Below are 27,474 nucleotides of genomic sequence, written 5' to 3'. Positions count from 1 at the left end.
ACTAGATATTTCTTTCAATTTTGTGGACCCTTAATAAATTGCGAAGCTAGACTTAATATTTTCTAAGAACAGAGTTTCTCAGGATATTCTCTGTACCTTCTTAGCCTGGCAGGAGATACCGTGAGAACTCTCTTTCTTGTATTAATTTGGCATTTTTCTTTAAAGCAGATTCTGTGAGTGGGAGAGGGAAGGTGGAATTTAGATACTTCATAATTATTTGGCTCAGCGTCTATTTATTCCACAAATAGATAATATTTTGGTGAACTCATTGAGATTTTACTTCTTCAAAACTCTTTTGCCTGTTTTTGCCAACTTGCGTTTAAAAATAACCCACTGGCTTTAAACCAGATGTGATCCTGTGTGTTTCTGAACGCCACCTGAAAATTTGTGCACCTGTCAAGTCCCATTAAAGTCTGTGTACGTACTGAAGGCACTTGATGTAACCAAGGATGTCCAGCATCTGGCAAGACCAATGCTTAGTTCTTTCTGGGAAGAGACTAAACTCATGGCGTTGGTGTCCGTCTTTTTCCATACTCCCCTATCCACAGAGGGAAGGGGTTGGGGTGGAGAGATGAGATGGGGTGTGGAAGGATTCTCCATACTCATATCACAACTCACACTCACCCAGCACATCCTCTGCCATACCCGTCCTTGCTCCTAGACTGGAATTAAATAAGCACTTTCCAGTCTGCCATATTCTGTGGGTTTAGATAAAAATATGGATCCAATTCCCAAAGGTAGGACCCCAGATAAAATAAAACTGAAGGAAGCATTTAATATGGAGAAATCAGTGATAGACTTTTATTTTTATAGCTTCATAAATATCTATTCCTAAGGAAAAATAATTCCCAGTGGCAAAATGGTAAGAAAGCTGATTTATTTGTCATGGTGTCAAATTTGTTCCTAAACTGAAGGATTTCTCATGTATTTGGCAAATGAGAGGAGTCTGATTAAGGCTGAGGATCTCTTGTTTAATTAAGCTTCTCTATACCCCTTGAGGGCAAGCAGTTTTCATTTTACATATAGGTAAACTACACCACGAAGAGGTAAGAGGCAATTCCTTTTTCCCCAGGCAGAACATGCAACCTAAGGACAAGACATCTCAGCAGGTTCTGGAGGAAATCCTTCCCTTCTTCAGCTTCAGGGCATCAACACCCCCCTAAGGCTCACAGCAGACCTTCACATTCTGGGTGTGTGAGGGCTGTATGTGGTCATCCCTGGGCAGCAGAATAGTTGCCTCTGGGGAGGGCCATCCACTCACAAGCAGTGGATTTGGTAACCATCTGTATATTTTGGGGATCTTTCCTCGACCTGTTCCCAGAGCTCTGAAGCTAAATCTGCTTCAGAGATGGGGAGTTGGGACTGTGACATTGTCTCATTGACAGTGGAGCAGGGAGGAAATCTGCAAGTTGTCTTCAGTCTCCCCAGCAAAAAATCTTTATTTCTCTTAATGTAATTAACAACTCCACTTGCAATTTCTAAAGGGGATTCTTGAGATTCTCAGACTTTAAACCTCTTGTGTTGTGTGGGTTGTAAATTTACATGTCACATACAAGCAGTAAGAAAAGCGTGTTCACTACAAGACTACTTTTTTTTTTTTTTTTTTTAAGATTATCAACCACGTACTCCATTTTTCCAGGAGCATGGTAGCCACCCTCAATCACACTGCTTTGTGAAGTTGTAATGCTCCCGTTCAGCATGATGTTGTAAAGCAGTGCTAGCAGGGTATTATGTTGGGTTATTGCAGAAGATATGGTAATGAGTGTGAGCTCCTCAGGTGAAAGGTCCCCCTGAATTCAGTGGAAGTTGTCACATTACCATCTGCAAGAACAGAATTATATCTCCTTTTTCTCTTGTGCCTAGTCTAACTACTACACAGAAATAAATTTTATTAGAAAACCTGCATAATAATGTATTGAAACTGTGATAAAATTATTGGAAGTATTTGACATTATCTTCTTCTTTTTTGTCTTTGATACCGATATTTTTTGTAGACGTCTTATACACACTGCACTAATTATTGTACCAAATAATCCTGTGCCATCAAATAGACTAACACATTAGCTATTTTTCTCTCTCAATCTCTTCATGCTTTCTTTCTCTGTGAGTCACATCAGTGGCAGCAGTTAAGTAAATCAAAGTTTGTAAGACTTGGGGAAAAATTGTCATACACTACACACAAAACCAGCTACTGCATTTCAAAGTTTTGGTTGAAGTTACAATATCAAAGGATCTCTGTCATATGGGAATCTTTCCCTCTCACATTCCTGCACTACATCCTATTAAAAGGCTTCAGTAAGTGAAGTGCAGCAAGCCCAAAGTGCTGGTTTACTACTGGTAAAAAAAAAAAAAAAAAAAAAAAAAAGTAAAATGGCAACAGAGACAAACCAAATGAATCTTTCCTGTGCCTGATGCCTCTGTGTATCTGTGTTTTCATGCTTTGTTTTTTCTTCCGCCTTTCCAACAACAATGTTGGAAAAAGCTATTAGAGCAGAAAAGCTCTAATTATTTTAATGTTCTCCGATCAGCATCTCACATCAGCAAAAGAAAACATTTCAGACCTTTCTTAAGAGTTGATTCAGGTTGTTTCTTTTGTTTACATTTGTCTTTAAAGGACAATTCTCTTGTTTATTGTTTTGCATAAGTTTCAGACAAAGAAAGTCTTTGGCTTTGCTCTTCGGGGTTAGATGTTTTAATTTGGGGGAACAGAGGATGGGTAATTTAAATTACTTTTTTTTTTTTTTTTTTTTTTTCCGTCTAAAGAAAATGCTCCTTCACAAATGGCCTTTGCTTTTTTTCCTTAGTCAATAAATCATGGGAGGCCCCAACCTAGTAAACCTGCCTGGGACTGATGCTTTAGAAGCACTTTAGAGTAGTAATTAATCAACGTGCCACTCTTCAACATGGAACATAAGTAACAGGGAGCGAGACAGGTAATGTTTTCTACAACAAGATAATGGCAGAGCAGTGCTGGGTGCTGTTTGCAAGCCCCTTCGCCAGCCCCAGGGACATGGGGAGATGCAGAGCCAGGGCATCACTGCTCTGCTCATCAGTTCCCAAACTCAACATTGCGGGTGTCTTTTCAAGAGTAAAGCACAGCACGGTCAAACCATGGTCCTGTCCCATTGCCACCTAATGGTGTGGTTACTGCCAACAGTCCTCTGCTGTGATGTGGTCTTGCTCCACTCTGATTTCACTACAGCGGGGTCTGGAGCAGGTTGTTGCTCAAAGCCTCCCTTCTGAAGGCACACCTATGCATGCAAACTTGCAGAATGCTTATGTTGTTCCCTTCATACTTAAAAAAAATAAATAAATAAATAAAATAAAATAAAATAAAATAAAATAAAATAAAATAAAATAAAATAAAATAAAATAAAATAAAATATTCAGGCTTGACTGAGGCATTCTTCTTCCATGATAGTGAATTTGTACCTATGTGAGGAAAGAACAGGAACGCTTGAGAGTAATTGCTCCCCCAAAGTGAGTAAATTTAGCCTTTAATTAGGTCTCTTTCCTTCGTTTATTTGATATTTGTGTGTTTATTTTCTTTGTTGTAAACAGACTACTTAAACGGTGAACTGCAGGGGGAAAAGGCAAATATTTATGGAAGAATTTACTGGAATCGGGTTATTTGTTTTATGCCAACTGCTAGCCTCAGTCAGTAGGAATATTATCACCTTTTGATATGTCTCCAGTAAAATAGCACTCTTTACCAATATCTGGTTTGATTTAATACTGGAAAAGGAATGCAAAACTTTTACATTTCAGCTATTCTTTATGGTATATTTGCTCATGAAACAATACAAAGAAAGCAGCTCTTGACAAGTCACATTTTTCCACACAGTGATCTCTTGTTCAAGACCTGTGAGACTCCTGTAATTTCCTTCCCATTACTTTCAATGAATTCCATGCACGTGAAAGGGAAAATGGATAGCGGAGCCTGAGTGCCTGTATCACCCACTGCCTCGGTACCGACAGCAGAACGGAGACTTACCGGGGGATTCTTTACATTGCTCTGCTGCTATACATTAGCTTTAATCTTCCACTGAGCAAAATACAGGCATTTTTAACAAAAATAATGAGAGCTAGGCCTTTGGAGACTCCATGGTATGGGTCAGATTTACCTTTTGGTATCCTGATGTAAAACACTGAGATCAGAGGAGTTACACCAATGTGAAACAGGTGTGCCTACGCACATTTATATGAAGAGAGACATATATTTCCTTTCATTTAACAAACATATATAATTCAGACCTTAACCTCTACCAAAATAAGCCTTTCTTAACTTTCAGTTGCTGTTTCTGTCAGGGTTTTCACTAGCAATGTCCCGTCAGCTGTAGGTAAAGAAGACGACCAGAAAACCAACCTTAATGTCTGCACAAAAATCAGCTCCCCGGCCTGGCCATATGAACATCGTGATATCCAGGCACTGCAACTTCACAACAAACATCTCTTCTCCTTAAAAAATGTGAGCAACCACAATACACGCATCCATTTCATGCGAATCACATGCACGGCTTTAGCTCTGACCTAGAATGAATTAACTTCTATTCCCAAAGCTATATATACAGTGTTAAGTTATCTAGGGTTAATTTGCTGGAAAAAGGATTACAACCAAGTGAAGTTTGTGTGTCTCTGAGAATTACGGTTTGGTCTCAGTTGTTTACATGGAGGCATCGGAAGAAATCTGGTAGCAACAGGGTACATGGAAGAAGAGGGAAAGGGTTACAGCCTCGAGTTTCCTGAGAAGCACAGCTTGCAGTTCTGCTGTAGAGAAGGTTTCTCCATCTGGCAAGCCTCCTGGGATGCCAGACTGGAGCAGCCAGTGTGCAGGAGATGCCCAGGGTAGACCTTCCCCAGCCGCCCCCTGCTGCAGCCTGCCCTGTACTGGTGCTGGTACTCTCGCCTCTACCCATTGGGCTCCATCAGTCTGCTCTGAGACCCCAAGCAGTCCCACAGGGACTGTGCAGGGCTGGTGGCTGTAAAATCCGTGGGAATGCCAGCGTGGAATATCAGTGTGCCCAAGTAGTGTAGGTCGGTGGGTGAAGGAGCCCAAGCAAACAGGTTGGAGAACTGAGGCAGCTGTCTGAGCAGCAAAGGGAGCTCCTTGGGTGCCTGCTTGTACAGACTGAATTAGGTTATGGGAAATAAAGGGATGTGCTTCTTGTGTTGCAGTGAAACGTCTCTAAACTGTGTGAAATACGGTGACTGTAGTTGCCGTGAATTTTTATTTACCGGCCTTTTTCCTCTTCCACCACGCTCTCCAAACAGAGCTTCTAGCGGCATTAGTGGTAAAGAAATCTACTTAAAAATAGCTCTGCTTCAAGAAAGGGAAGGCTTTAAGAAACTCCATTGTCTGTTGAGGAGTTGTATGACATATCTGGAGACTGGATTGTGCCACACGGTGCAAAGTAGCCCTCCTTTCTGCCCAAACTATAAAGGATCCTTAGCTATAGCATTTCTGATAATGGTCTCATAACGTGTGTGTGTGTGTGTGTGTGTGTTCTCTGAGGCATTCATTTGGCTGGCACATTGGAAAATGGTTAACACAGTGAATGTGGGGTGTCATTTTTGTAGTGGAGAATGTGTGCCAGAAGAATTCAACTGTAACCACTAAATATTTGCTTAAAAATAATTTTAACCATCTGGACTCCTTTTTTCTTATTATTCTTATTCTTCTTTTGAGGTGGGGTGAGAAGGGAGCATTTTAATAGGAATGATTTGTGGTTGCAAAATGAATTTGGTTAATTTGGTTACCACCCCCATTTATATGATGACTACAAATAGTCCCTAACATCTGAAGTTTTAAAGAACCAGCAGATTTTTCCCTCTTGAGCTTCAGAAGCTGGAAACAAACTTACAAAAGACAATAAATTGTTCTTGATGGAATAAATAGTTTGTGGGGTTGCTATTGTTCCTCTTGACAATACACTAACATGTGCTAATGGAGGAAGAATTGAGGAGCTTGCGTAGCACGGGCCCCTCTGCCAGGCGAAATTTTTCCACTGTGGAGCGGGAGTCAGGTTCCCGGCTAGTGGGGCAGGAGCACAGTATGGGGTCTCCTGCACCCGGGCACCTGCTGAGCACCCCACCACAGGGACACCCGGGGGCCTGCAGGGACCTCGAACACAACCTGCAGCTACGGGAGGGGCTTTGGAGAGGGGCTGCCCTACGGCTTCCCCTTGGCCACAGCAAGGAAGCTTGCTAAAAGCAGTGTTGGAATAAAAGTTTTCATTTCTCCAATACTTAAAGAGAATTTAATTTTATTTTATTTCATTTTGGTCTTATTTAAGAATATTCACTTTGATTTGTTGTATTCCAGTGAGAGATTATTTTGGTTCTGCATCCAGTCAATAGTTAAATATAGCCGGTAGATGTACAAGTATCTATGTTCTCTGTCTTACCTTAGCACATGAAATGAGTCTTTAGTGAATCCCGCTACAAATACGTCCATTAAAAGATTTGTATACTACTTGGAAATGCCTACTTCTTAACATCTAACTTTGTACGCTAATAATGTACTAGGAAAAAGGTGCAGAGGATAAAATAAACTAAGGGAAAATAGGTAAACTTGCAGGTAACTCTTCAGTATCTCTCAGAGCCACTTTTCCTGCGTGTTCTCATACACTGCAACACTGGTCTCATCCAACTCATTGTACATTAGGAACAATTTAGTATCATTTCATTTAAAATATGCAAGCTTTATATCGTGAGTAAATGTGTAGCCACAAGGTAAAATTAAAAAAATATATTAGTCTCATCATTAAAAAAAGCCTTTAAAGTTTCCATTATCCATTATGTCAGGTAGCAAATATCTTCTCAATGTAACTCCAGACATTAAATCTGTCAAGAGGCATGCAGTAAAATAAATGTCTGGGATACCTTCATAAACAAAAATCTTATTTCCATAATTCATACAGCTGGCTGGCATTTATTGGCACGTCAGGTGCAATGGGGACATTTCAGGAACATTAACATGTACAGCATCATTTGTCAACAAAGCAACAATGTAAGCAAATCGTTCAGAACTCATACAGATTTACAGCTTTCTCTGCCAGCTGCTAATTACGGTGTGCTCTGCCTATTTGGTATGGTCTTTTTTATTGGAAAATGACAAAGGGGTTATGGTATCCCAGTTTGGAATATAGATGCGCTTTTAGTAATAATATGAGTGGTAATATGACTACACAGCCTGGAGTTTTGATCTAGTTGCACTAGTCTTATAATTGACCGGTTTTGATTGATGAAGGACAAAGAGAAATTCACAGTGATATTTACTTACTGATATAAGTAACCTCGGCAAACAAAGAAATAATAAAATATCAGGGAGCAAAGAGAAGTATCTTGGTTTTAATATTGTTGTGTGTTTTTTTTTCCTACTAAACGTGGCAGAGAAAATTCACTCCTTGCTGAAAACCTGATCTGTTTATCGAGGAGTGCTTAGCAAGCCCTGTACATTGCGAACACCCTTTGAATGTTGCTGAGCCTACTTTGATAAGTAAGAATCAAACTTTCCACATCTTAAACAAAGTAAAGGTTAAATAAAAGCCAACAGTACCGTATGTAAGGACCAAAATATGTGTTAATTATCTGCTTTCAACATTCCCTGTGTCTGTCTATCTGCATTTCTCTCCCTTCTTATTTGTTTGAGTATGTTTCTGTCTGTACGTGCTTTTCCAAGTTAATGATGGAAAGTCAGCTCCACTTTTTATTTTCAGGCTTTGGCCAGTTTGCATTTCAATCTCATAAAAATATAATTAGCGGAGCTTTATGCTTCAGATGTATAAATTAAATATGCTTTCATAATTATTATACCTGTTATTCAGCCAAAGGTAAGAGGATTCTATTAGCTAACTACGTATTTAGACACCTAATAAAATCCCTTATTCAGTTCTATTTCTTAGTTTCAGTTCATGAACAGTAACCACCATTCTGAGTTAAGATCTTGACCATTTAATTTTTAAGAAAAAAAGTAATTAGACCATATTATGGATTAATCCCTTGCCAATTTTCATTTTTTAAATCAAAGTAATTTTAGACTTGGGAACTACATAATTTTATGCAAAGAAAGTGTGTTTTGCCAACCTTATTAAAATCTTTAAAGACCATATTTTCTATAGGCTTCCAAAAATTATTCCACAAAAATGTGTGGGTGCACCCATCTGTACACATGAATGGGCAGTTAGGACCATAATTATCCAGTTTTGCATGTGCAAATGTAGGTGTTTAAGCACAAATTAGCTGACCCACAGATTCTGCTGGTGCATTTTTGCAAGCTGATTAATAATATTTCCTTGAATTCCACAATATAAATTGAAATCTTCAAAGGTTTATAAGGACAGTAATTGCATTTCTGTAAAATATCTGAGATTACTAAAGCCATTTAAAATGTTACTGATGCAACAGTAAAATGAGGTATAGTTTAGTGCCTGTATTTGGGTGCTATTTTTGTTATTATGACTATATGATTCTTCCAATGTAATAAACTATTGGCTCCGGCTCCAGAGCGATTACTGTCTGCCGCTGCTGCTCCAGAAGCAAAATGCACATGTTCCTGAAGGAAAAACTACAGCACCAGGATTATAAAAAAAGATGACCATCAATCTAAGCCTGTGTGAGCAATCGTAGCTGCTGCCGAATAGAAGTTATTTTGTATTAGAAGCAATTTACCCATCTGGAAGAACAAAGACACTCGCAAATGTTTAAGTGACTGACTTCTAGCAGATGCTTAAAGAAAGTTAAAAACCTGAGTGCTTCTGAGGAGGCTGGCCTTGATTTTCAAATATAAAACAAAAATGTTGAAGAGCTCTTCTGAATGATGCAGAAGTCACAGGCCCCTTGGCTTCATGCTCCCCAGCTGCTGATGTTCGGGCCCATCACCACCAGGGCAGTGGTGTGGGAAGGGTGCAGAGCTTCTTCAATGACACCTATAGCAGCTGCATCACCTCGGTGCTAATTGTGTGCCTTCCGTGTAAAAGCAGGCTGTCTGGGAAGGGGTGAGCCATGGGAAGAGCCTCGACAGGGGCTCTGTGGGGTGAAGGAAGGAGTCAGGGGTGAGGAGATGGGATGAGACGTGGGGCATTTAGGTTGGTGGCACAAGTGGTGGCTGTTTATATGGCAAAGACACCGTGGATATGAGGTTCTTGTATGCTGGGCTAAATTGTGTCTTTGGGATGTTATAGGGGTCTTGGGATACTGAGGAAATAAATATTAAATGCAGAGCTTTAAAAATAAAGGTCAATACACCTGAAATTCACAATTACCCCCAATACAGTACTGAAATGTGACAATTCTACTGAAATTCTTCTAGACCAAGACTGGCTCATAGAAAACTATCTTTATGCTGTCATTTAAGATTGCTTGAATTTACTTTATTTGTGATTTTTTTTTCATTTCTGTTCATATACTTGTACATTTGAAGAGGAAGTTTAGACATTCCTTGATCCATAGAGATTGCTTTTCTTCCTGCTCCCTTTGATCCCACTTGCCTAATAATAATGGGCATTATCTTATATCCATATTTAATTTTATTATGTCACTAGTATTGCAAGAAAAGGATGTTCTTTTCAAACATTGTAATGCATTTAGTATTTCACTAGTCATCAGTTAAATCAATTTTTCCCTTTATTGGATCTGAATTATAAATCAACTAGTCATTGTATGGGATACTGTATATGAATGTACAGTATATCATTATGATGTATCCTATAATAATGTCTCTTAGACATGAAAACTAAAGATGGTGGTTTAAAGTGCTGAGAGAGAAGAAATTGGAAACATCTGTTAGTAGGAAGTAGAGAAGACTTTTCATTAAAGTTTGTCAAGTGTATTTGATAGGAAGAACACACTGGGCCATATCCTGCCACCCCTTACATCCATCCAGCCCAGCATCCAGCAAGTTATTTCTATCTCGGGTAGCAAATCTCATGTTATCGGAGACAGCAGAAAGCCAGCTCGCTGCTTTGGGTAAGGCACAACACAGCAGCTCAAGAAATCCGAGACCCGGGGCAGAGCGAGGATTCACAAGTGTTGTGGAAAAAGAGATACAGCATATTTCAGTACAGCCTGTCTTGGTTTTCATGTATGGAGGGGTAACAAAAACTGTGCTGCTCTTCTACAGAGTATGTCAGCGAATTCACTAGTGTGGAAGAAGCAGTGTGGGACTGCTTGGGGTAAAAACTCTTTGCTCTTTTCACTTAGCCACTACCTGCAACAAGAGGTAGTTGTAGAAAAAAATAAAATAAAATAAATTTATATATATATATTTATAATATATATTTATTTATTTTGAGCAGGTCAAAGATAAAATATTGCATATTTGGAGGCATTCACTTAGCAGATTTCACCACCTACTACTTCTGCTGTAGAAAAGCTGGCAAAACAAACAAACAAAATGGTTAAAAACTTGGGAGATGGTGTGTTTTAGCATCACTATACTTCAATACATTTCAGAGGACACAACCACACGGTTACAGGAGATAAGAAAGGGCACTCTGCATGTTCTCAGAGCCATCCCCTTGTGGTGCTGTGCACAGCAGGGTTTGGGCAGCGCCACAGCCCCATCCATGCAAACCCTGCTGGGGCGCAATGCTCACCTCATTCACTTCTCATTTCTGCCTGTTACTAAAGACACGCACACTTTTTTCCTTGTTCCTGTTTCTAACTTTATCACTGCTGGGTCCCAACGTGAAATGCCTCCTGCATTCCTCGGAGGAGTACCGTGAGTGCGGTGCGCAGCCCTCGCAGCCGTCCAGCTGCAGCGCCTCTTGCTTGTGCCTCCTCCTGCAGGTGTAGCAGCTTAAAAGCCAATATCTTGCCTCACATTGGCAATCTTTTCACATTTCTTCCTGCGCTAAGCTGTCTCCGAGCCCCATTGTTTCCATGATGATATCCAGAACTATGAAATCAGCTGTGGCGGACGCAGGGCCCGACGTGAATTACCCCCGAGTCAATAGAAAACAGAATATTGCTTATTGATTTGGTCTAGCCCGTTGTGTAGTCAATGGAGAACAAACTAATACAAATAAAACGAATCAATTGGAAGCTGGCTGCGGGCCCCAGTGAGTCATATGAAGTAGGTTTCTGATATCCTTTATCATCACGCACAGCCAGCGAAACAAGAGTGCTACTGTCTTCTGCTGGCGCAGAGACTTACCTCGGGCTATTCTGAAAAAATGCTTTTTTCTTATTTTTAGACCTGAATCAGCCCATGCTAGCAAATGTATTCTTGTGAATACAGATACCACTTTGTTGCAATGCCCATGGGAAGGCGGTAGTGTAACCTGTTTGGATGCAGCTGCAGACCACCTGTAGAGAAAGTCAAATTAGGGAGAGACCCCACTGTTCTTTGCATTAATGCTTTTTGTGCTGCGGCTCGCCTCCCCGCGCCCTCCCCCCCAACGTAGCTTTCCCAACCGGGGAGAGAGAGAGCACGTCGTAAGACCTTCTGTCCCTTTAAGGCACGATGTGATTGAAAGAAGATTTGAAAGACTGTAAAAACTCCCCCGTCACCAATGAGTGATGGCCTGCAAAGAGTCCCAGCGCTGGTGGGGTGATTGTTCCTCCCGGTCTTCTCACAGGTTTGGGATCGTTGTGTTTGGGGTTTTTGTTTTGCTCCATTCCTTGCGCTTAAATACATATTCAAATCTCCCTCGAGTAATCTGCATTTTAGAGGAATCTTCTAAGTTTTGAGTGAAAAAGTGGTTGTCGAGAGCTAAAGCCCTAACTTAGTGCTGTTGCTCCATTGTTTTGGAATAAAAGACCGGGCAAACAAAAGAAAATGGAACAACCCAAAGTCGAATGCCTGCATACCCTGCATATCCACATGAAAACGGGTGTGATCTCACTGATCCTACTTAATGGTGCAGGAATGTCCTTGCACACAAGTATGAGTTCAAAACAGATGGGTAGTTAAGCACATGAACCAACTGTTTTGGGGAGGTTATGGGTCTCTGATATGAGAAGTTAGTTCTGTTATCTCAGTTGCAACTGTTTAATGCTCCTGGTGTTTGTAGCTTCTCAGTAAATCAAGCCTTTTTTGTTGCTTACCAGGTAGTATTTTGTTGCATAATGATGCAATGTTCTACCTTATGTCACATAAAATCTGTCTGCACTGAAAATTCCAGGGAAATACTTCTCTCCACCCCATTTCTTCACAGCCGAATCCAACTGCTTTACTAATTGTTGACGTACTAGTTAACACAGGCACAATTTGTAGATGGCGGCAATGTCATAAAGCGTTCCCTCATTTTAAATTCCTTCCTCTCGGTGGTATCAATGTTCACAGCAAAGACACTGATGATACTGAATTTAATTGGTATTTATGCGTAGGGTCATGTGTGCTCTCCAAGAAGTTTCTGTGTAACTTTTCCCTAATTGAAATTAGATTGAAGTGTTGCTGTGTACACTGCGACTTAATGGTGACAACGTTGAGCCAGCTTCGAAGCTCAGATGCATGGCACGCATCCCAAGAAATCTGCTATGATGCTCCCACATACATCTATGCATATTTTTATGGTACAAGAGACATAAGGTGTGGAAAAGGAGCAGTCTCTTTAAGGGGGATGTGGCAACCCTATCTGCCAGTCATCTTGCCTCTGCTGTTCTATTCCTTTTGCAGCCATTCTGCCTTTCTCGTATCTATAACGTCTTTACGTACATCTCTAATGTCTGTGCAGCAATTAAAGTCCATAGGAAGGTAAGAGGCCGAAAGACCAATGGACCAGTAATACTGCATACAGCAATACAATGGACCAGTGGTCCAGTGGTCTTTCGGCCTTTCACCTTCCTGTGGATTTTAATAGGACCAGTAGTACTGGTCCATTGTGGAAATGCATTCTGTCTCATTCAGGGATGGGTTGCTGGCAGATGAATGGTCAATGTATCACCTAGATAACATAATACACAACCAACATGGTCTGCGAACCATTTTGGGAACCAGCCTGGAGCTCCCAGCTGCCATGCAATGCAAGGACGTAGCTCTGTAGGGCAGCCTCACCATGAAATACCTGCAGCCCTGCCTTTCCACTTTTCTCCTCTGCAGTGCACAGGCAGCCCAAGTAGAGCCAACTTCTCACTGCTAGAAGTGTTGTGACTGGGAGCTGGATTTATAGCGGCTCATAGAATTGCAATGTGTAATAACCAACGTCCTTGAACGTTTTTCATACGCTTCTAAGTGACTCTTTAAAAAGCATTGGTTCTCCTTGTAAAAAGCATTAAACTTTTTAAGGAAGAAGTAGTAGTCTACGCTAGTAATCATCATGGTGCTTTAAATACTAGTGGATAATTAGTGACATGAATAAATTAAGTACATTTCAGGTATAATGGCAAAGTTGAGGAAAATCGCCAAATATTAGCAAGGCTCCAAAATCCAGCTACTTTGCGTTGCATGCTGTTTTAATGACTGCGATTTTAAAATGTGCATAATTCCAAAGAGATCACATGTTTCACATAATAAAAATTACTGTGACATAAAATATATATTTTCTTAAAAAGTACTTGTAATATCAAAAGGACTGTGAAGTATTAGCCATTTAATACAAATTTATCTTTTCTTGCAGATGATTACATTTTCATTTTAATTGCTCACATTTCCCGTTCTGATCTCAATGTTTTATAGTAGGCAAGACATGCCACAAAGAAAAAAAAAGAAAAAGATTTTATTTGTTAGTTAACAGTCTTCAGAAGTCCTAATTTGGCCAATGTGTTCTGCTGCAAAGTCTTGGAATGCTGTCTTGCAGTTTCAAAAGTGATCTTATTTGGCTTCCCAGAAACTATTATGCCTGGAGGATGCCATGAGAACAAGGGCTGCCTTGTTAACAAGTAGAAAACTCTCAAAAACAAGATAGGATCCTGATATAAATCATAATTTAGATGCACAGAGCTATGTTCACAACCACAGTAATGTAATTCATTTACATCTAGTTATTACTTATCTCCACCCGAACTACTAAGTTCAGGAATGCAGCTGCCTTGTGCCTTGTGACTCGTGGGGGTTAGGGAAGAATGACATCACCGAATTTAAGCACATTACCATGCTGACATAGTGGCACCTTGTTTTCCCTTCCGTGGATAGAGCGAGGATTGTGTGCTACCCCCCATTCTTCCAAAGAATACCTTTTTTCCCCTTTCAAGCAGCTGCTATATGAAGGGTTGCAAATGTCACTTCAACTAATGATGAATGATGCTTGACCCTTGGACCTGTTACTATGAATTTTATGCAATGCTAAATTAATATGAAAGATCTCTGCTAGAAGACTTCAGCTATTATGCATGCAGCATAAATGATATGTTAAACAATCCAAATTTTTTTCTCATAACCATGGTAAAATGCAGAGCTGCTTTAACGTTTTGATGTGTATTTCCACTTAAGATTAGTATCTTTTAGTTCTAAAAATATTTTTGGTAAGCAAATCAGTTTGCGAAAAACATTGTCAAAAGGGCAACTGGCCCACATGTCTTTGTTGTTCGCGTTTGAATATAATTAATTATGTAAAGCAATAGTTAGTGGGAGCTTAACAATTAGTAGAATCTGTCAAATAGTCACACGGAAATTACTAACTAATTGAACTACTGGTCTTTTATTGTTGCAGGAAGCAGTACAGAGTGTCATTCTTTTATCTGGGAACTTTGTTATTATCACACATCACATTTTTTGAGCAATATATGCTTCCTCGTAGACTAATACATAAATAACCCTCCCGGTAATGTCACAGTGTGCAACAGTGTTTGAAATAAAAACACCTGTTTTAATTAGTATTCAGATTTGCGTGGTTAAAAAATGATAATCCTCTTGCAGCTATATGACATTTTTAAAGCTTTGAATTTCCATCTGTATCTTATATTATGATGTTTCAGGATTGTCGTGAGTTAATTATGTTAACTTCGGAAACATTGCTTGCATTTAGAATGAAAAACTTCAGCTTGAATAGCCAGGAAAGCAGATGCTATCTTTCTTGTCAACTGCTTTGTTGTGTGTTGCCTTGAAACTTTTTATAAGATGCTGTATCCAAAAGGAAGTATAAATCTCCATTTATTTGAAATGCTGCCCTAATCTAATCAATATTTTAATGTATTTCTTGTGGGAGGGACCTGCACAAAGTCTCAAAGTCATGAAAATCTCTTAATATTATTAAAAGTTGTCATGTTATTAGAAGTCCTTTCACAAGACTAATTTGAAAGACAGAAAAACTCTATGCATTATCAAGTCTTAAAATCGCTTGGAAGAATATATTTTCTTTCATGAAATAGATATGCCTGTAATTTTAGGTGCAATAAAAAGAATTGGGAATGTTAGAATGAGAACGCACATCAAGATAAACCCTGAAAAAGAGAAGGAGAGGCACAAATAAGAAGTTAATGCAGTGAATTTGCATCAGGTTCTATCACAGCACAAGTGGAAATGCAAAGCATGGCTGCGTGCGGAGAAACAGGAAAAGGTGTCATGCCAGAAATGGCTCCTGGGGTACAGCAGAGGCCACGGGGGGTGGATGTGGGAAAGGGTGGCATTGACTCACCAGGTTTCATTACACCCCTTCTCCTCCAGAGAGGAATTACAAACATTGCCAAGAGTGCCTCCATGTGCCCGGGGCATTGATGCATCTTCTGGGTGAAGCTCTATCTGCGCACATCGCACATGGGATCGCACGTGGCGTGATGGAAAGGGGGATGGATTTACATTTTTAAGTCCTCACTGGCATTGAGATTTCAATCTTTTGTTTAAAAAGACACAGGCAAGAATACCCTAGAGTTGGGGAAGCCAAAGACTCAACCGATTCTGTGTATGTAGTTTTTAATTCCACTCATGCTGCAGTTGCATGTGTTTCATGAGCAGCTTTGAGCATAAAGTTCATGCTTTCATGTTTAAATGTGTAACATTTGTCTAATGAAAGCTGTTTTCATTGTTGTAAAAATTTCACTATTTGTAAGCAGAAGCCTAAATGCACAGCCTGATGTAGCCTGGATCAGGACACGTTTTAGCATCAGATCCTCAGATGGCACGGCTGCAGAGGGGACATAGCTCTAGAGACATTGGTGGATTTGTATCAAAAAAGTGCATTTCCTGAGAACCATCCCCATTCAGGGTGATTCTCAAAATGCATTAAAAATATTTGAAAATTCATGTTATTATTAGCACTATTATTATCAAGGGACATTTCGTTAACATTTGAAAGTCCTTCAGTGCACTTGAAGATATATTTGTTTTACCAACTTATATAATCCCCTCCTGTTTAAAGTTTTGTTTTAAACACATACAATTATCATCTCATATGCCCTGATTCAGTAAGCACTTAGAAGCATTCCTATCTTTAACAGCATAGCTAGTCCTGCTAATATCCAGGGAATGGAATTAGAGCTTCAGATATTAGCAAAAAGTAATGCAAATGTGAATTAAGCAACATGGTTTTGAAGTAAGTTGACTGAGGATTTTTTTATTTCTTAGACTGACTGGAAAAGTTTGACAAAAAAAAATCAAAGCAATCATTACTGATATTAATAATTATTAAAAAAGTATATAAAGTTGAATATTTTAGGCTGGTAGCTAGAAGGAATTAGGCACTGAAATAACCTTCCAGTTAGCACAGTGAGGAAAAATCCAAACAGCTCTTAGAGCCATCACCAGTGCAGGCAGCAGTGTGGTACCTGCAGTGCCAAGCCACCATGTCCGATAGCCCAGGATACCCACAAGTGGGATACTTGCGTTTCTCTCTGTAAATATATTTCATGCTGATCATAGAATGGTGTTGGTTTGGTGCTTTGTTTTGGTTTTGTTTTCCTTACAGTCTTAAGCTTTATTTGGTACTAGAAATCTTCAGCATTTACCAGTTAAATAAATTATATATACACATATATAATACTATATATAGACATCTAGAGTAAGAATAGTATTGCTGTTTAGCATGTAACTCATTAACTAAAAGAGACAAAGTTGCCTGTATTGTAGAATTTGACCATTTGCAAGCAAATGCATCACTTGGGTGTATCAAGTTTATATTTCATATCTAGTGTAACTTTTCCATACAGACAAACCTAAGTCTAGCTACTGGAAGCTCTTACTGCCTTACTGTCTTACTGTCTCTGCAGGAGCCTACACAAAACAACACTGATACCCTCTGTCCTGTATGGTGTCACACACCATGTAGTTGATAGCTAATTGTCATTCTCGGTAACACTTTCAGCCAAATTTTCATGAATTAAGCCAAGGAATATGAAGCATAAATTATTCTTATGACCCAAGCACAAGCCTGGTTTCTCTGGCTTATGTTTTTGAAGACAAATCATTTTATTTTTAATCAAGAAAGTAAGCAATGTTTAAAAGGCAAGGTGCGAGAACTGAAGTGGTAGTTTGAAAGTACTTAACAAAACTGTCCTTTCTTTTTGAATAACTTGAATAAAGTGTCTAAATGACCTCTTCCTAACCAGAAGAGAATATAGAGAAGAAATTAAGCTTTATTGGTAAATTAAAGCCCAAATCCCATGGTTGATGGGAGATATGGTCTGTTTGAAATAGTTACAGTTTCAGACTTTCTCTTCTACAATCAGCGGGTGGAGACCAACATAATCCAATTAATTGTAATTCCCTTTTGTGGCACTGGTACAGTGGTGAATGATATAGTAAGTCCATTGAAGTCTTATCTCTGGTCAGATAATCCAAATGGATTCATATTATGAAACAGTCCTTTATAAAAGTTCTGATGAACAGAAGTGTTTTGACTTTAGTGAACCAAAAGATAAATTCTATACAAAATAAAATGTTTTGTCCTTGACATTTACAGAGCTTCTATATACCTGATTGCATGTAAGAATACTTCTTTCAACAGGCTTATTTCAAAGAGCCCTTTCATTAAAAAAAATAATTATAATCCAGAATTTGTTCTCTGGACCTACTCTGAACCGGTGTTTGAGAACAGCTCAAGTAACCTTTATTCTTGTAAACAGTCCCATTGAAATGAGTGTGATTAATAATGTAAGTAATATATGGGCATTTTGAGAATCAAGTTTGTGTTTCCATTTTTCTAAGAAAACAATAAACTAATAATTCATTGATAATCCTTATAACTGCAAACAAATATATATGTATAAGTTTCTTTTTGGCATTGCAAGTGGACTAGGGGAATTGCTTGACTTTAGCTCAGGCTTTGATGTATTTACATTTGGAAGTCATTTACATAAAGGAAGTCATAATGATCTTTATTGTTTTGTTAATTTTTTCCTTTGATTGTTGAAACTCACTGAAATAAGGCACCAGCTTATTGTTATTGGGGTCAGTCCCAACAATATATTTGGCTATGTGCAGAAAGTAAGGGTTGGGTGGTATGCTTGTTTTTTGAACTGTTTTTGTACAGACCCTTTCATTTTAACAGTCACTGGAGACAGGGCTGATTTAATGGATCAGTAGTCTGATCCAGTGCTACACATTTTGTATTTCTCGTTTCCTTTAAAGTTGTCCATAGCAAGCCCACGTTACGGCAGAAGTGTTTTCACTCGCAGCATGTTAAATCTCGTATTTACGAAAAGATACTGAGATACCATTTGTGGGAGACAACACACTAAACCATATATTAACGTCAGATCTTTTCAGTGTCTCAAAAACACTTTTTTTTTTTTTCTTTTCTTCCCTTAAATTGTTTGGTTGAAATTTAATACAAAGAATTTTTTACCCTTTGGGGTACATTACATATAAAATAATTTATGACCCATGAATCACAAGAAGGCAGTGAATTAGGTTTCAGATAAGTCTGCCAAATATTACAAAACATTGTGTACAGATTTTTGGACTATGAAAAGGCTTTTGACAAGAATGGAAATAGAGGCAGTGTTAGAAACCAAGAAGGGGAAGAACAGAAGAGCTATATGTCAGAATCCTAAAGCACTCTGAGTTAGTAGTACAATTAAAAATATAGGAATATGAACATATTTTTGAAGTATGAAAATTGGACAGAATCATTGTCCAATTCCTCTTTGTATTATATCTTAAAATATAGATTTCTGGATGCTGATACACACAGTTCTGATAAAAGACCTGAGTGTAAATGGAAGAAAAAAAAAAAAAAAAGGAAATAAAAAGGGAAAAAAATAGATTGCAGAGGAGCTTACTGGAGAGCAGTTGCACATGCCCCCCCCCAAAAAATAAAAAATGTTTATAACAGATTTGGGATCGGTATAGAGATATTTACCTTGACTAATATATGTGCACAATATATGACTAAGTAAAAGCAGGATTCAGAAAGGACTTTTGCCTTTGAGTAGTAAAATGTATTATGAAAAGTAGGTTCTTTATCTAAGAAAGTATTTGATGTTAGTGTTTTGCAGTCTAATATATATGAAACAGAAATGCTAGCATCCAACTAGAAAATGGAATAAAGCCCATTAGCTGATGCAGAGGAATGAGAAAGACAGTAGTCTGGTTGAGGATAATAGAGAAAGAGGGAAGAGCAAACAGAAAGAAAAACAAAATAAAGTGCACTTTGACCACTAGGAAACAAATGAAGTTACCATGCAATAATGTAGCAGAGTGGATTAGAGGACAGAATCTTACCACTGTAAGACAAATGTAATTTTCACTCCACATAGCTATTTAATTTCTGTGAGTTACACAGAGTCTGCCAAGCTCCATCCTCGCACTCGGGCAACGTTGTTGCTCTGACATGGAGAAGCCCCCGCACTGCGGGAGGGTGGGAGCAGGGTGGGAAGTCCTCCGTGCCTTCCCGGGTGCCTTCTTTTAAACCCACGCAGGTGCCCCAGTAGGTCTGTGACACCAGAGGAAGGACAAGTTTGTCCCTGCAGGGTTCGGATGCTCAGGCTGTGTTTGCCTGCTCACTCTCTGGGTTATTGAGTCACCTCCGAGCGGCTCACCGAGGTTGTGGAATTGCAGACAGGTGGTCTATTTATTCTTAGGGAGCTTTCAGCTGCATTTAGAGAGGAAATATTCTATATTTAAAATCAATCTTTTTCCCATACGGAATAGTTGATTCAGTTAAACTTAATGAATTTTAAAAGTACTTGTAATTATAATCCTATTACAGTAATTATTGCTTCAAATCACAATGATTGAAAATCCTGAGTTAGAACTAATAACGCTGTCATCTAACCCTGTAGCAGGTACTGGCAGTGAATGGTGCACAGGAGTACCGTAGAGATAATACCTGTTTCTGGCCACCAAACGGATTCTCCCCCCAGTACCACTGTCGGGTGTGATGCCGGCAGTTGCAAACAGGGTAGAAACTTCCCGACGCGACGGAGTCGCTGGCTGGCCACACTCCTAAACCTTTGAACTGTTCTGCGTGCCTTGGTGGTGTACCCTCGCTGAACGGGACCTTTTCTACAGAAACAATGAGATAGTTCATCCCTCTCGTACTCCGCAGACTTCTGTGGAATTATGTGGGGATGAATATGACCCAGTGTGCCCAAGTACAGAAATCTTTTATTTTTCTGGCGCAGACGGAGATTTAAGTTAGCAGTGCTTGGTTGTTCCAGCATGCCCCCAGGTCAGCGAACTGTCATAGCAGAGAACTGGCATAAACAACACTCTGGATGCACATAGAGATGTTCTGCTTTTTAGCTTAAGTTGCTCAGTAATTTGCGCCTGGGCACCATGGAAATGGGCCCTCCGATAATAAACAAGTGCTCAGGCATCATAACATCATGGTTTAATTTTCTGCTTAAAGAGCTCTCCGTTTTCCACCACCAGAGAAGGAGTCATACGTTCAAGCTTTGTTTTGCTGACTATATCCTTGATAATTTGGTAGCATTGGATGGATTCACCAGAACTGCTCAGAAGCACGCTGCATACCATATTTAGTGATTTGCTTATCTGTCATTTTCTTTGATTTGTTTGAATGCTCTTGGGAGCAAAGCACCACGTGCTGGCTGCAGGCAGGACAGTGACCTCCCAGACCTAGAAAGGGAGTGAGGAGAAAGAGTTGTTAGCAGGGAGAGAGCTCACAGAAGGCTGGCTGAGTGAGGACAGCATTGTTCTGCACGAGCTGAGGCTTCTGCTCTATTATTTAATCCAAGTTCTAGCGAATGTATGCACTTTGGAGTGTGCCTATAAAATGCAATGTCAGGCCAGGATTTACTGGAGGAGGAAGCGAAGCATCATGCGCTGCATTGCCAAGGGGTGAGCTCCTTGTCATATGATAAGCAAGAGCATTCACCACCCCTCAGCAGCCCATCCCTGCCATGCCTCTGGACATCTCTGCGCTCTACTGCTGCTCTAAATTGAGTGCGATCACTTTGAAAGAAGTTTGTTTGTTCCTATGTAACAACAGTTTGCAAAAGTTTTGAGATCCCATCATTCCTGAAAGCTGCTATGTCTCTGAACTAGAGATAAGAGAAGTTCTGGCTTGTAAAATAAAGGTAACGTTATCAAACACACACCTTTCAGTGTATAAACCAGTATTTGTGTTGTCAGTCATGAGAGCAGCCCTCACATGAGGATTTAATGATGCAGTTGGGTGCTGAAGACTAATGCAAGTGAAGCAGTTCTGCTTATGTCTGTTTTTCCTTTGCTACTGAGGAGCATGGATAAGCAGAAAAATATTTTTTAAGAATATGTCCATTAAAAAAGAAAAAAAGAAAAAAAAAAGACATCTTCAACTTGGACAATAAAGAGGATTGACACACAATTTGTCTTTCCCTAGTGCGGTGCAATAGGATTTTTCTTTCCCTTCTTCAACAGCAGGACTCAGTTCTGGAGCTCTCACCAGTAAACTGCCTGTTGGGATGAGTGAGTCCGGCCAGTTTCCCAAGCTTTCAGTCAGCTGGGAATGCATTGTGCACACCCAGCTCTTCTGCAGAGACTTTGATGTGAGAGGAATCATGTGAATTAGTAAGCAGTGTTATGCAGGGCTTTCTCTGGGGGAGATCCCAACCAGGATATCCACCAGCCCCTGGGATGGAGACTCCAGTGCTCTGGGATTTCATCTGACGGAGCTGTGGGGCTGGGGCTGGTCCCCAGATGCCAAAAAGCTTTTGGGGGGCACAGCCTCCATAAAAGAGTAGGCTCTGCTAGCCGTGCTTGCAGGAAATCACTTTTCACGTGGCTCAGAGTAATCCGTGAGACCAGTTGCAGGAAGATGCAATACCCAAAGTGAACCATGGCTTCTGAACCTGGTGCCCTGGGATGTAGTGGCAGCATGGGCAAAAGACAATGTATGGCTGGGAAAATTCTCGTATAAATTATCTTAAAGGAAAAAGGAATAAATCAGTAAAATTCAGCAGTGTTCTCACAAAATTGCATTTTGCTTCTAGAGACAAATCTACAGACAAGGCAGGGTATGTGGTTAGAGAAGCCATATCCATTTTCTTTCAAAACTGAGCTTTCTGTACTGCCTAGGTTGATTTTTGTATTTTCTTTGTTTTGTTTTTAGCTGATCTTTCCTTAGCTGATCTTCTTCCTTTCTGAACAAGGGTAAACTCACAATGCTGTGTATAAACCAGAGGTGAACTCCTCCTTGGTTCAATGGCAGACATTGCAAGTGCCATTAAAAACGTGGACTGCTGAAAAGACTGACTTACTAAGAATTAGAACCCATGCTTCCTTCACAAATGTATTGTACATTGATTTGTATTTTTTTTAATAATAACCTTGACAGGTGCCTGAACTATTTTTTTTTTCCTTAGTGTGGTCTTTATATTTTCATCCTAAGTATTAGCATAAATTTTATGGGATTTTCTGGGCATATTTGTGTCTGTATCTAAGATATATGATATCAACTGGCAGTGATGGTTGAACTAATCAAATACTACTGACAAGTTAAAGCAAATTTTTAGGACTGTGAGATTTTGAGCGTCTTCCCAGATACAGTATCTCCTGACTGAAAGCAGTCCTTGACTGTCAACTTTAAATATCAGATTTGAGACTTAATCTTTGTGTAAGCAAAACACCCCAATAAGAAATATGTCTGAGTAAAGCCAAAAAGTCAGGTCCTCCCCTTAAACCTAGCCCAAAATGCGTGTGTGTGTTTGCTTATGGCCCTATTGCCTTGGTATGTGAGCAATTCCAACCAGTGGGAACCAAACGAGAGTCTTACACTGAATGGACTTCTATTTTCTTTTCCTTTTTTTTTTTTTTTTTTTTTTTTTTGACTTGGCATTTGTTCCTCCTAGCAAACATTTTTAAAAACTCTCTTATAGCTAGAGGGAAAATTGACACCCTTTGCTTTCACGATGATACATTCCTAACACGTTTCCTTGAAGAGCTGGAAATGGTGCAAAAATCTGGTAAGATAAGTCTTTGCAAAGCCTTAGAAGTCAAGCATTCCACTTTAGACATTTAAGACAAATGCATGGCAAAAACAAGTTGTGTTTTTTTTTTTTTCTTTTTTTTTAAGGTTTCTACTTAAAGTTCTGTGCCAAAGCTACAGTACTTATACATTTTCTAAATGTGTTTTAAGCAATAAGTTGTACAACATTTTTAGAACATGTGTTAAGCTATTTCTCTAAGAATGAAGCTCTTAACAAAACATAAGCACTCTGCATGAGATCTTAGCAGCAAAGTGCTTAAAAGATAAAGTAAGAATTGGTACCATGGGAAGAACACCAGCTGTAGAGCACACAGGTCCATTATGAGAAGTATGGTAGTGGGTAGGGAGAAAATGATTTAATCAGGAGTAAAACCAATTTTATTATAAGGGCACGCAGGGGGTGTGGCACCATAGTGAGAGGGACATTTCAAAATATCTGACAGATTTCAACAATGTGAAAACCCACCCTGTTCTTTAAAGTGACAGTAAACCCCATCAGGTCTCTCTTTTTGATGCTATTGTTAACAGTTGACTGTTTAAAGCTGGCCTGCTAAGTTGCTGTCGATCTAGTTCAATAGTGTGTGGCAAAATAAAAGGCTAATTGTTGAAATACGATCAATCAAATATGATCTCAGAGTCTAAAGAAGATCCCCTCTGCTAACTCATTTGAGATCAAATCATTACTTTTATGATTGAGGTAATGCGATGGGGGGGGGGGGAAAAAAGCACGCGAGACAACTAAATAAAATGCTCAAGTATGCCTTTGTTCCAGCTTTGTCTCACATTACTCCAAGTTAAGGAATTGGGTCCATTCCTTTATTTGTATACATTTCCCAAATCCAGCAATTTAAAAAGCCTTCAGTAATATTTATTACATAAAAGTTGAAAGATGTCTCCATTCCGAATAATATTTTTTCTGACCAAAAGTAAACTCTATAGTGAGAAAACTATTGCATTGAAGTACCAGGGATCTGGAGTTGTGGGTGTCCATGTGTCTCCAATAATTTTACCATTTTGTTTAACAACAGTTCACTAAAGAGGCTGCTCTTGAAGCCAACTGAATTGCTAAACATGAAAATTCAGTGACATTTAGTAAAACATTTCAGGATTATGTTACTTCAAATTAAATTTGTACAGTAGTTTTCATGGTTGGCCCTTGATTTACATTCAGACAGAAATTTTCTAAAAATGAGAGTCACAGCACATGTATAAAAAGCGAATTCCATTTTTGGAGCAGCAGAACTCGAAGAAAGTGTGTGTCATTTTAATTTGGTCTAATAAGGATTTACACTTTCTGAGAGTTTTATATGGATTATGATCTCATTGTTTATTCTGTTCTAATAGTATCACACTTCTAGAATAAAAAAGGAGAAAAATAGAATAATCATCCAATCTTGTTTTATTTTTTATTAGAAACTCTATTTTAGCATTTAGTTTCTTTTATATTTAAATTCCTTAGCTCAGTCAAGCTTCAAAAGAAAACATTTTTTTGTTTGTTTGTAAAACAGTTTTGTAAGCACTTGTGGTTTGTCTTTAGTGTGTTATCATTTTTGACAGCTTTGCATAGCCTAGGTAGGCCAACAGGGGTCTGTCTAATATTGTTGCTGGGCAAATCTTCCTCCCAGAGATGAAAACCAAACAAAATATTTTTGAAGCAGTAAGAAGGAATTAATATCCTTTCTCTCACAGTACTCTATTCCTTGCTGACATTACATTCAGGCAAAAAAAGGAGAAAAGCGTTACCCATTATTCCCTTGTACATAGCAAGGCTAACACATGTAAAGCAATAACTCATTTTCTATTGCCATGTTTAGCATATGTCTCCTGTTGGCTCAGCAAGGCCTTTAGGCCGGTCCCTTGAGCCGGCCATCATTGGCAACTCTTAGCCCCTCGGCCTCAAAACCAAATAGCTTTGAATCATGTTGAGCTGTGATGCTAATTTTCATACTGATGCATTATGGGAATAAATGTATCTGACATACTGTGTCAATGGTACTGTCTCTTTGTGTCTCTTGTTTTTTGTTAGCTGCATTCCTACAGATGGTATTCCATTGAAAATGTTCTCTTCCTACAAAAAAAAAAAAAAGGGGGGGGGGGGAAACATGCACAGCACCAAACCTCTAGGTGCAGAAGGCTGTTAACGGTTGCTGATGATAGTAGGCAAACATTAACATAATAATTAGTGTCTTGTAATTGTTTCATTAAAACCAGTTGTTCCATTTCTCCTCGTGTTTTCCCAGAAGAGAAGCTGAATTTGGACGACAGCCAGTGGGAGGACATCCACGTTGTCACCGGAGCACTCAAGATGTTTTTCAGAGAGCTGCCTGAGCCGCTGTTCCCATACTGCTTCTTTGAACAGTTTGTGGAGGCGATAAGTAAGTACATCAGATACAGTAGAAGCTAGTGAAATAGCCTGTTATATAAAAATAATAATAAACTTTAAAATGGAAGAACAGAGGCATCTCAAATCTGACTTACCTTCCATTATCCATGATCCTGTCTTTTTATTGTTTTTGATTGCATTTTACCTCCTACAGCATTTAGTTATTTAACTAGAGGAAAAAAAATATCAAACTATTGAACTATAAATTTTATATATGCAATATTACCTCAGTGCCTAAAATGGTTTAGGAAAGGAATTAAAATGTGTATGTGCTCAAAATACGCTTGGATGATAATCTATATATCCCCAAACACAAGGAGAGACTAATAATTGTGAATTATGTTAGAAGGGGCTGTCGTTATGTTAATCAGAATGAAATGCATGTGTTTTGTTCCACAAGGTTGCAGACTCTTGCCTTACAGTGATCACAAAAAGAATGCAAAAACGATCGTGTTCTACTTTTCATATCTACCTTTGCTTCATTTTTTATTTTTTTTAGAAGTCAGCAGGCAGCAGAAGTATTTTCAAAGTGCAAGGCACTTATTCTGTTACATGTCTCTGGTTTATATGCTGCAAATCCTCTCTGTATTTAATATTTGCAGGTGCATTTTGTAAAACTGTAGCAGCTTGGAAAAACTTGCCTCAAAAACAGAGTGATTTGGGTTTTACTCCCCTTGAAAATGGGGAGGGGAGGAGAAGGGGGAAGAGATAGCTTAAAGGGAAAGGGCCAAGTAGGAGTTTAATTAAAAGTCCAATAGAAAAAAAATGCCAGGAAAAAAAAAAAAAAAAGAAACAATAAAGAATAAAGTACTTAGAGATCCGTTTTCTGAATGATGGGCATGCATATTTGCCATTACTGTTAATGAGAGCTGTGTGTGCACATGCGCAGCTGTCAGAGAATATGAAGCCCTTAATGTACGGCTCACTTTGATTTTATATTCATAAGAGTCTTTAGTTCAACTAAAGCTTTTCAAGACCCAGCATCAGATATAATGAGGTTAAATACATCTCACAAGATCTTTCCCTTCTCACTTATTTAGAGATGCAGCGCAGTTAAATACACAACGTAAAGAAACACATTACCTGGAAGTTTTCTCTTGTCAGCTCACTTCTCCATTCAAAGCACACAGAAACTAGATGGAGAAAGTTCTCCCTCCAGCCTAAGTTCCTATTGCACAGTCTCTGCCATGCTAAGATGGGCAAAATAATAAAGATCTTCTTACTGTTGAGCTTCAGTTTCTGCAATGCATTAGGATAAAATGCCATTTTGAAGCACCAGCATTTGAACATAGCCTTCAGGTGGTTCCCATCCACCAGCTACCTCTTCTCAGAAAGGAAGAGACCTGGTGAGCTTAGAGGATGTGTTCAGTTCATGGGGCACAGCCTGGCATGCTGTTTGTATCTCTTCTTATGCACATTATTCCACAGTCAAGCATTTAATAATTTATCCTCTGCCTTTTTCACTTTCTCGTCCTGGTAATCCACCTGGTCTTCTGGACCTAAATATAGTCTTTGTCCCCCCTTATCACTACTTCTCGTTGCCCTTTGGAGTGAGCCTTGGCTCAGCCAACTCTGCTGTATTCTGAAGAACATTATCACAACACCATGACCTCATCCTTCATGCTATCTTCTGTTCTCACCCTCATGCTACCATCCAAGTTGGGGTGATATGAAATCTTTTGGTGGCCCAGTGGGGAGTATTTTGACAGTAAAAATAACAGGTAACCAATTAGAGACTTGTGAAATAGAGTTTGAAAGCATGTCGGGAAGAGACTCTCCCCTAAAGCATTAATATTCATGAGTGAGAAATTAATGTCCCTTTCTGCTATTTGAACTATTATTAAT

At 39.1% G+C, this 27,474-nt stretch overlaps 1 protein-coding gene across 4 annotated transcripts in view; it reads left to right on the top strand.

Annotated features, from left to right (window-relative positions):
• ARHGAP15 (Rho GTPase activating protein 15) overlaps positions 1–27,474 on the top strand; it is a 332,079-nt gene that overhangs the window by 244,585 nt on the left and 60,020 nt on the right. For all 4 annotated transcript variants that reach the window (XM_068687083.1, XM_068687081.1, XM_068687084.1 and 1 more), the window contains one exon: positions 25,487–25,621. In XM_068687083.1, coding sequence (XP_068543184.1) covers positions 25,487–25,621 — 135 coding nt within the window. The remainder of the gene's footprint in view (positions 1–25,486; positions 25,622–27,474) is intronic.

Source organism: Anas acuta, chromosome 6 (genome assembly GCF_963932015.1).
Source record: "Anas acuta chromosome 6, bAnaAcu1.1, whole genome shotgun sequence".
NCBI classification, from domain to species: domain Eukaryota; kingdom Metazoa; phylum Chordata; class Aves; order Anseriformes; family Anatidae; genus Anas; species Anas acuta.
Note: the sequence above shows the minus strand (reverse complement) of the source record. Positions and strands in the feature narration are given on the sequence as shown.